The 11,090-nt window shown below is 39.9% G+C and overlaps 1 protein-coding gene across 1 annotated transcript in view; it reads left to right on the top strand.

Moving 5' to 3' along the window:
• Positions 1 to 11,090, top strand: part of LOC104943523 (protein enabled homolog) — a 13,408-nt gene that overhangs the window by 185 nt on the left and 2,133 nt on the right. Inside the window, exons 2-4 of the mRNA XM_010768964.1 lie at positions 7,776 to 8,503; positions 10,692 to 10,851; positions 11,013 to 11,086. Of these exons, the coding sequence (XP_010767266.1) occupies positions 7,776 to 8,503; positions 10,692 to 10,851; positions 11,013 to 11,086 (962 nt within the window). The remainder of the gene's footprint in view (positions 1 to 7,775; positions 8,504 to 10,691; positions 10,852 to 11,012; positions 11,087 to 11,090) is intronic.

The raw sequence follows: 11,090 nt of genomic DNA, 5'->3' as shown, positions 1-11,090 counted from the left end.
CTTTAGATGAGCTGTGCTCTCGTCAGCCACACACACACACACACACACACACACACACACACACACACACACACACACACACACACACACACACACACACACACACACACACACACACACACACACACACACACACACACACACACAAACACACACTCTCTATCTCTCTCTCTCTCTCACACACACACACACACACACACACACACACACACACACACACACACACACACCTTGCTGTGCATTTAATTACACCACACAGACTTTTTGAGTATACTTTTCATCATATCATTCTAACGCTTAATCAAACCCATCGTCATTGTGTATGTCATCACTTGTGAAACGAGCGAGATCAGGTGGTTTCAATATGTTATTGATTAGTTATCAGTTGCCGGTTGGTTTAAAGTTTGCTCTGTTTGTGTCAAAGCACAACTACATGTCCAGTCATCACCTCATCTGATATCTCCCCCCCATCACCACCACTCCCAGACACACCTTTTGCGTGGCTCACTTTCTTTTTCTTCCATCATTGGCTCTGTTTGGGGATGGGTTGGGCCTCTGGGAAGCGAGAGGGGCTCTAACGAGAAACCGAAAGTGTGAATCCGCACAGGAAGTTGCTCCATACATGCACTAATTCATTCAAAAATCATAACTTCTGTCATTAAAGCTTTGTTTATGAGGAGGAACTCTGAATCGGTGTTGATGGGGTCAACTTTAACCTGTTGTGGACTCGTTTTGGGGAGGGGAAAACAGGGGGGAAGGGGTTTGGTTTGGGGAATGTGAGGAGGAGACAGGAGGGCTGTGCTTCTATCTAAGAGATTGTAACAATAACCACACCAGTGCGACTGGGCTAGTAGCTTCTATTATACTCAGTACTGTAGAACAAAAATGCATGGGAGTCAAAACAAAACTAACTGGGTGTGTGTGTATGCTTGTGTGTGTGTTTCTGTGCGTTTGAAAGGAAAAGAGGGGTGAGTTAAAGTTGGAATGTACTGTGGCCGAGTGTGTGTTTACCTACTCCAGCAGTTCTCACGCTCTTCCACAGACAGGTAACACACCGCCACCACTCCTGTGTGTGTGTGTGCGTGTGCGTGTGCGTGTGTGTGTGTGTGTGTGTGTGTGTCGCCTGCCCCCTCGCCAGCGTGAGTGTGTGTCTTCACCTCATCTATACGCGCCACCCGTGTGTATGTGTGTATGTCTGTGAGTGCTTCACCTTGGTATTTCACAGCAGACTTTTGTGTACACTGACTAGCCTGTCGACGTGATTGTGTGTCTGCGAGTGTTCCTGTTCACTGCTGAACGAGGGGCAGCTGGTCCCTCACAGCGGCTTTCACACACACTGACTGTCTTTTCACTGTATGTCTGTCTGCCTGTCTCCCTGCAGCAGACGGACAGACAACACGCCACTTTCTCACAGGCAGGAATGATCTTAACACGTACTGTCTTTTATAAAGTGACTGTCAGCGTAAACAAAAAGTGAGTGTTTGTACCCATCTAAGCCTGCGTAGCCAAATAAGACGTGTGTGTGCGTGAGTGAGAAAGAGAGGGTGAATTTGTACGTGTGAGTGTAGGTATGAATGTGTATGGGTGTAAGTGTGTGTGAAGCCCAACGGAGGCTACACTACTCTATGTTTGCTGTTCCCATTCCTGTTTTTATACATTTGCATTTTTTTAAGGCTGAGTTTCTGTCATTGGCTGAGTGAGCGAGAGGAGGCGGATACTCCACTCACCGCCCTGTCACTAATCTGCCACTCTGTTCCAAAATAAAAAACCTGGTTGGGTAAATCTGTCCTCTCTTGTCTTTTTTGTCTTTTATTAAAGTGGATAAATCAATGCACCTGTGACTTTTCATTCTGCTGTTTGTGTCTAGTCAGCTTTAAATAATACATGAGGTAGGTAGACTTATCCTCCCTTTTCCAGCCGTTATGCTAAGCTAACAGATTGCTCACTGTAGCTGGTATCAATCTTCTGATCTCACTAAGTTATTTTTCTACTTTGAAGTAGGCTACAGTGCACATACCAGACAACCAGAGAGAACATTGAAACCAATCTGTACCTGTCCTGAAAAATAAAACATGGTTCAAGATTTATTGGAGGTCAATTTGCATAATTTAATAATCATAATTCTACCAATTAGGGTCTGCGCAGATACTTAAGGTATACTGATTGTTGTATTCAGTTGACAGGTGCTTTATTTTATTAATCATAACTTTCATTTTGTTCCTAGTGACTTCATATCATTGTCTGTTTTTGTTTTAAATAGTGCTTTTAAATTTAAATAACCCCTTTCAAGGCACTCAATTCCACCCATGCAGTTTTATTAGATAAAACGAGTTATTATATTTAAAGTACAAACTATTTTGGGGGATGGGAGTCACTGTGCAGCAGCAGACACATATCCTCATTTGCAAACTATATGTAACCTTCCATTAAAAAAAATATATAAAATGTTTCCATATCACATTAATTTCATTTCTAATTAGTTAGACTTTTGCTATGAAGGCTGTTTTTTTTAAGGAACGTATTCTCTGTAGTCGGTATTAATCTGGTTAATACATATATATGCGTAGTAAATGAGATCAATATAAATGGAAATTATATTGATTTGAATTGACATTTGTTTTTGGCTAATAGATACGGAAACAATACCAGACCCACTTTACTTGATTGTATGCTAATTTCCTTACAAATGCACCATTATTTAAAGTACAAAAACCAATTAACATGCAGTGAACCTGGGAGTTTTTGGAGGCTCTAGGGGTCAAAGTAATCCATCGTTGTTCATTAATATAATTACGACCTGTCAAGGGTGTACCAGCCTCACTCAACGTCAGCTGGGACAGGCTGTGGCCTCCTGCGACTTTGCTGGGTGAATGTGTTAAAGGACTTTATTTAATACAATACATAATAAATCACAAGAATAGTATGTTTTAGAAGCCCTCGCTACTCATTCTGTGACAAAAAGAAATTCTATGAAATCATAAAGATTGTGGCTATGGTTGAGAACAATATTGTAATAATGCCTTGTTTGCATTTGTATTACCTCTAAATGCACCTGATTTGTTGGGTAGCTTCCAGAAGAGCTGCTAAAGTAAGCTTTACTTGGAGGTTTCTACACAACTAATCCAGATTCAACTGGAGTAACGTTCAATTAAATTCCCATTATCATTGACATCTTCATTAGTACTTCCCACATCCACTAAATAAAGCTGCAGTTTGTCAAATGTCTAACTTGATTAACATGACTTCCCAAATTGTAAATAAACACCTTTTTCTTTTATAAAACCATATTCTGTTGTATGTAATCTTTCATAAATATGTGCCTATTATCAGTCTCTGATATTTCTGCTTCCACTTTAATGCATTTTGTGGTGCTCACAGTCACATCAAATATAATTTTTCAGAAACAGCAACACATCTATTCCTAATTCCCAATCCTCTTCTCTAATCCAGAGAACAGAAAGTATCAACATTACAATTTCTCTAACTGCAGTTTGTGTGAAAAATGTTCTCGGTGTGGTTTGGATTAAAGAATGAAGCAACCAGGGCATTGTTGCTGGAAAGACACACTACTGTTGAATTATTTAAAAGTGAATTTCCAATGCTGTGAGCATTACAAATGAAATTCCATTTGTCTCCACTTGCTGGGCTGGAGGAATAAATCTCAGAGACAGATATCTCAAGATTTTGGGAAAAACAATTGTGAGTGAAAAACATTTTGTAATTTGGGTGAGCTGAACCTTTTATTTTGGTCTTGGCTGTGACTAACCCCCCCCCCTGGTGCTGGATTGAACTTGAGGCCGAGGATTTGCTCGTCACTCAGGACTCAGCAGTGGCTGCTCTGAATGAGAATATATTTTAGTAACACACATTCAAGAGAACTCGCATGCAGACACAAAGTCTCCCTCTGGTGTTCTCACACACCAGCATTAGCCTGGCCTTCATACCATTTCTGACCTCGTAACTTTACACGCAGCCCATATGACTCAACGCTACATCTGACCGAATTCTGTATATATTTATATGTGTGATGGCAGCCTCTTAACAAGCTATTTACACTTGCTGAACTCTGTGAACCGTCATGGGAGAAACACCCAGAGATGTTGCTAATGTAAGTCATTGCATACAAATGTACTTATGAATTGATTAAATAAACTGTCCTGGATAATTTGCAAGCACGCAGGAAAGGAAATTAATCTAAATGGGCCTTCAGTTTAAATTCTTTGCATCAGACCAGATTAAACCAAGGTCACCTGATGTGGAGGAGGGAGTGTGCAGATGGCCTTTCCCTGGATCCAGAGGAGACAGCAAGCTGTCCTGGCCTTGGCTATGGTGGGCTGCTTATATGGAAATGTGCCTTTCACAGAGCATGAGGGGGGTTTTATTGGAGCCCTTCTCTGTTTGGGAGGAGTAGAGCAGAGGAGGCTGAACAGGGGAGTTGGGGTAGACAGAATAAGAGCCTGGGGTCCAGGCAGTACCCCATCTGGTGGGTAACAGTGGAACAACTGAAACTAGGAAACTTGATTTAAACTGATTTTATCATGATTTTAACCTGAATTTATCCTGAATTTATCCTGAATTCAACCTGAATTTATCCCAGCATCTTTACAACTGACATGCAAATGTTTGATTGGCATCCTTCCAATATAATAAGAGAAAGTGATATGATATGATATATGAGCACTTTATTTTACAAAGACCTTGGCCCACTTTAAGCCTTTGTGAAATAAAGTAAAATTACCAGCATTTTGAAACTTTAGTTGAACTGTTCACTACTCATAGACATCTGAAATTATAAAAAAAAACATTTTTAGTAACGCCAACAAAGGCAAAAAAAATTGCAAAATGGCAAAATGTCCCTTTCAAAAGTTATAATGCACAGGTATAAGGAAGCATAACATGGAAATGCTTTCCATTTGTAAATGCAATACTTGAGTAAACATACCTACTTGATCCCAATGATTGTGATACAAACATAATATATATTCCTTAAATCAACACAATGTAAGCCTATAGCTTAGGTAGAATACAATATACCTTGTGTTTACAACTAACACACCAAGGGAAAGAGAATTAGCTAAGAAAAATATCAACCTTTTAAAGCTTGGAAGTGTTTAATGTTTTAAGAGTTGTTAAACTCAAGATCAAATGTAGGCACCTTGTTTAACATATAAATCAACTCAGTAAACTTGTTAATGTTGATTCGTAAGCAACAATATATTGTTTTAGGAAACCAGTCCATGTATATTCACTGCATGACATCAATAAAGTTTTCTTAGATTATGTCACTTACCTGATCGCGTGTGTTACCGGTCCTGGTTACTGATTGGCTGGATCAGTTTCACCTTCACGCGACACTTCTCCATCACACTGCTGAAGGTAATCAATCAATCAACCTTATTAGCCTGCAGTGCTGGAGCAATTCACCTCGTCACCTTGCTTAATTGATTATTAGTTTAGACTTCAACATGGAGGAACACTGTGATTTAGAGGAAGATTTTGGTAAGGACCACTATGATGACATTTAATTGTTTTATTGTTTTATTGGTTTATTGGTTCGCTTTTCACTCGTCGACCATTTCCTATAGCTCAACTTTTGTGTCATTTTGTAAACTTTGAAATACTTTGCGGGTGTATTTAAAGCTCTTTATCTTTCTTGTGAGGCTCAGCTTCCAGAGCTGCACAGCTCCACAGAGACACTTTACGATTTTAAAACTCAGCTATTAACATTCGCGACCTGGTGTTTGTACATGGGGACAGTGGGTTAGCTAGTTCAGCTGCAGCTAGCTGTTCAGAGTTAATTAGCGGTCAGGTGAGGTGGCACGAGACGCTGCACACCTGGGACACTAATTAAGTCACTGCAGCTCCTCGCGGGGATGACGTTTATCAGTTTTTTTTTTTCATGACTCATGAAATAGGAAAGTAAGAGCTCCAACCATTTCAAATTAGTTATTGCACTGTGCAGGGGTGCCCAAACTTGGATTAGCTATATCACACAGTAGTATTCATGTGTTAATAAACCCACTTTTCAAATAAATTCAGTCAATGAAAGTTGGAAACATTTTCTAACAAATCTAAGTTGATAAGAAAAAAGCCCAATAACTTATTTACATAACAAACTTGACGTATAGGCCTACACTTCCTGTTTATTCTTATTATAATCAATCTGAGGCTTCTGTTTTGAGGAATGAGCTAACCACTTTTTGTAATAATGTAAATGGAGCGCATCATTTACCTACATTTGATTGATTTTGCTAACTTATAATTGAATTTATGATGCAATATACCTCACTGAGTGGCCCAGCCCCGTATATTTTGTATATATCTTTAAAGCATATGCCCGAAAATCATTTGTTTCAAATTCTTAAATGTGAATTGGCTGGACTTTTTAGTATTCTGTGATGGTAAACTTAACATTTTTCTTTGATTGGAATAAAAGTCAAAATTAAAAAATCCTAACTATAAAATTGATGTAATCAGCCAATCATTTACCAACTATATATTCCCCTAAACCTGCCACAAATACAGAAGACAGGACCTCAGGGATAGCCAAGGCCCTGGATGAGAATACCACTGTGTCAGATGGCCCGTAACAAAATGCATTTCATATCATTTCATATTTTAAAGAAAGCAACATATGTCAACAGGGACTCAGTGTGAGTTGGCGTGTACCTAGAGAGCCATCATAGGTTAAGGTTTGAAACCACAAACCTTATCACAAGTTTAATCAATTTGTTAAGTATTAAATAAATTGCCTATTGGAAAAACTCAATATCCTTCACATAAAGATTAAGATGCAAACTAATAAGCTGGAAACATGTTTTAAAAAAGCCGAAAGACAATACTACTACCACTACGTGATATCAATAATAGACGTTTACAACAAGCACAGACGAAAACACATATGAATAAATAAAAAACTATGTAGTACAGATCATAGAGAAGGCAACAGAAAAATAAATCTTTTGAGAATGCTTTTTAAAGAAATTGGAGTCTTCAGGGAGTCTATTCCAGTAAATGGGATATAAAAACTAGAGACAGTCTTGCTGAGTCTCGATAAAGCAACAATATGAGACACAGATGAGTGGCTCATATCATTTAAGCTTTCTCAATTTATGGTGAAGCAAGGCCAAGTAGATCAAGAAAGTAGTTTAGAGTACGAGAAACTGATTTGGTGGTTCAAGGTGTAATGAGTTTTCTTTTACTACTCCACGTTAGAAATCTGGCTCCAGCAGTAGTTTTAGGATTATGTAGAGGTTTCTCCAGTTCTTGTTTTGATTAAAGCTGTTTGTTATTTGCTGAAATACTTATCTTGAAACAAATCAATAAGCGAAATGCTTTGAGATAGAAAAGAAAATCTGGTGGCTGTCGCAGGACTGTAATCAGTTGTTCCATCGTGTCTTTTGAATTAAATTAAACGATTCCACTGCCGACCTTACTGTTTAACTGCTCGCAAATTCTGCATGTATTGTGTTCTAGCCCAAGCTTCTAACTTAATTGCTCAGAACAAAATCTGTGATTGTTGGTTAGGCTTTAGTGATACATTTAGGGGAGTGTCTTTAGAGGGTGGACTGAGGGACGAGCTGACTCAGTAGATTTAGATCTCGGTATTGCAAAAGGGTTTCGCCACATTTGGCTGGATATTTTTGTTGCATAATTTTGGATATCTTGCTTACTCTGCTTGCCGACTGCCTCATGTTACTTATCCAGGCTTTAGTGTCCAGGCTTTACAGACTTTGGACAAAAGTCACAAAAAAACCAAAAACTCTCTTTTGCAGACTGTCCGAGCCTTCTGTGCGAGGAGCTGGAGGATTTGGAAACAAAGAACCACCAAGGGAGAAGGAGGAGGAGGGAAGGAGAGGAGAGGGCGTTTAATCAGACAGAGGATGACGAGGCAGGAGAGGAAACAGGTCGAGAACACGAGGAGGGGGAGGAAGAGAGAAAAAGGAAAGATGTTGATTTAGAAAATGAACTGATGGCGACAGAAGAAGAGGAGCAGGTGAGGCCAGAGAGCAGGCTGGGAGCGGAGGAGGAGCAGATGGAAGACGACAAGATTGAGAACAACAAGGAAACAATCGCCGACAAGCAAGAGGCCAAAGAAACGAAAAGTCTAGAAGAGAAAAATGAGAAGAAAAAGGGTAGGAAGAGGTGCGGTAGGAAGCTAAGTGAGCGAGTGAGAAACAGGAGAGGTTATAAAGATGTCAGCGAGCGCTATGAGGAGGAGAGTGGGATCCAGGAGGCGCCAGCGATGAGTTCAGAGGAGAGCTCTGCTCCGGCCGAGCCTCCCATCGGTCTGATGAACAGCTGCGACCTGTCTGACCCCGTCTTCCTGGGCTGTGGGGGGGCCGGCCTGTACTGCCCTCCTCCTGCTCCTCTCCCCCCGCTGTACTCCTCACAGCCTCCTGTCCCCATCCAACCTGCACCTCCTCTACTTCACGGGACAAAAAGACCCTGCAGCCCCTCTGTACTTTACAGTCACTCCCTGCAGGGCCCACAGCCTCACGAGGTGAGACTACACCGTCACTGTTTATCAATCACTGCAGGAAATGTACATATACAGTATGCTGAACAACATTTGAGTCCCTGAATTCCCAAACACCGTTGATTAATCTGCAGATTATAACATTTAGATTCATCAAGTCATCGTTTCCCTATAAAATATCAGAAAATAGTGAAAACTATTTTTTTTCTCAAAATCCAAGCTGATGTCTGAAAGTGTTCAGTTTACTTTGATGTAATGAGAAATGCAGAAAATCTCCAGATTTGAGAGGCTAAAACTGTCATTTCTGACATTTTTGCATGTGAAATGACTCAATTGATCAATGATTATTAAAATAGATGGCATTCATTTTTCTGTCAATTGACTAAAAGTTGCACCTATAACCAAAATGATCTTAAGATAGTTCTCCACTGATTCATCATGCACTCGTATAACATTGACCAAGGAGTTAGATTTTTTTCTGAAGCAGTAAAACCAGAGATATTGTCTTTCTTTTACCACATATTCAAAACCTGATGCCTTTATTACCAATTATGCAACATGACCGCTTCCAGTTAGTTCAGACTCGGGTGTTTATTGAAGACTGTGATGTGCTTAATTGGTGAGCTCTCTTTAGGCTTTACGACTGGATAAATCTTATCAGAGACTGTCACACTTCTTCTTTCGTGTAACGTCAGAGGTCCAACTCGGTGTCGTGTAGCCATGCCCGCATCTCTGGTCCTACGTCGAAGAGGCTGGCTTCCGAGGGTGGTCTATATAAAGGGCAGGTGGTTATTATATGTTCGGCAGTCTGTTCAGGGTCACCGCACTCGCATGCAGAACTGTCTGCCAGGCCCCACTTCTTCATTGATGTTTTGAAGCGACCGACCCCAGTTCGTAGACGGTTTAGTGTGGTCCATTGCCGGCATGGTAGTCACACTATATACTGTGTATTCTACCCTCTTTAGATGCAATATATAATCAATTAAAATTAAATGCAACAGCTCTGCCATAAATTCTACCTTTTACAAAGTTAATAATGTTGAGTTTTTATGACCTTGTGCAGTCAAGTAAAATAACACCGCTAACTATGACTTCAGGAATTAAACATATCATTAAATTAACACCTCTATAAAAATATAACATTATGGGTATAATAAAGGCAGACTTTCAGAACAGTTGCATTGGATCACATAAGACGGTATTACTGAGTAAATTTGCATCACCTTGTAGTAGTACAAGTTCTTCATTGAATCTTTAGGGTGGTTATATAATATTTATTAATTTATATTTTTATACGTCTTCATTTTAGACATTTTTCCCCAAATGTAGCCTGACACTTTTCAGATCTTTGCAAACTGTGGTTTGTTTGCAGGACTTTAAATACACTACCTGTGGTTTGAGTATTGCTTGGCGGCGCATGAGGTTAAACCTCTGCAGCCCAACAGGCACATTTGCATGTTCTAGTGAAGATCTCCAGGTGTCTAATAATAACTCTTGTCATGTATAATTACGGTGTAATATGTGTGAAATGATGCACACCTACAACCTTCTGCAATATTAATGATGCAGCTGTGGAAATAACATCCTGGGCTTTAATATTTGGCTCAGTGTGCGGTGTGGTGTGATATCAGTAGGTGAAAGAGCTTAATTGAAGCATTGTGACAAGCGAATGGAGAATTTGATGATGTCAAACTGTGTCAAATAATTTCATCTCACTGTGAAAATATGTATCACATTTGATCGTCTTTTGCCAGTTGTACCTACACCATGAAGTAATCTGTAGCTTGAAGAATAACTCTGCTCAGAACACAGAAGTATGCATTATTATTATTATTATTATTATTATTATTATTACTAATAAATAAAGAATGAAAATATTTAGCGCAATAGCACGATGCTGAATGTTCCTAATATATGGCCAGAACTGCACTCAAAATTAACCAGGAACACCAACTTCAATCTTAAAATCAAAACAATTAACCTTTTTCTATATTATCTGGCATTTAATAGACTAAACAAATAATCAATTCAGAACAAAATGGCAGATTCATTAATAAATTCAACAAATCATACATTTTGTTGCTTTCTGGGGGCTGAAAAGTTCCACAGTTCACTTACTGGTGAACCTCAACTTATTTTTGGCAGACGAACTTCCCTGTTGGCTTTTGTGACGGAGAAGAGATGATGTTGATGTTTTTCTTATTGATGACAGATGGAGATAAACCGGGTCTACTCCACCCGACACTGCATCCGCTACAGCAGCAGGGGTCGAGGCCTCAGCCTTCCTCTGTTGCCGGGGGTAGAAAAGGTCGTTGACAACGTCCTGCTTCCACCTCCTCCCAAGAAGAAAACCAGAACTCTCTACAGTACCGGTAACCAAACTGTCTTTCTGTCCAGGTGTGTTCAGATTTGGTTATGCAAACACTTCAGTGTGTGTGTGTGTGTGTGTGTGTGTGTGTGTGTGTGTGTGTGTGTGTGTGTGTGTGTGTGTGTGTGTGTGTGTGTGTGTGTGTGTGTGTGTGTGTGTGTGTAGATCAGTTAGAGCATTTAGAGGCCTTGTTCCAGGAGGACCACTATCCCGACGCAGAGAAGAAGAATATCATCGCCGCCT

The sequence above is a fragment of the Notothenia coriiceps genome, unplaced genomic scaffold (assembly GCF_000735185.1).
Source record: "Notothenia coriiceps isolate Sejong01 unplaced genomic scaffold, NC01 NC01_scaffold00006140, whole genome shotgun sequence".
NCBI classification, from domain to species: Eukaryota; Metazoa; Chordata; class Actinopteri; order Perciformes; family Nototheniidae; genus Notothenia; species Notothenia coriiceps.
This window is presented reverse-complemented; position numbering and strand designations above follow the sequence as displayed.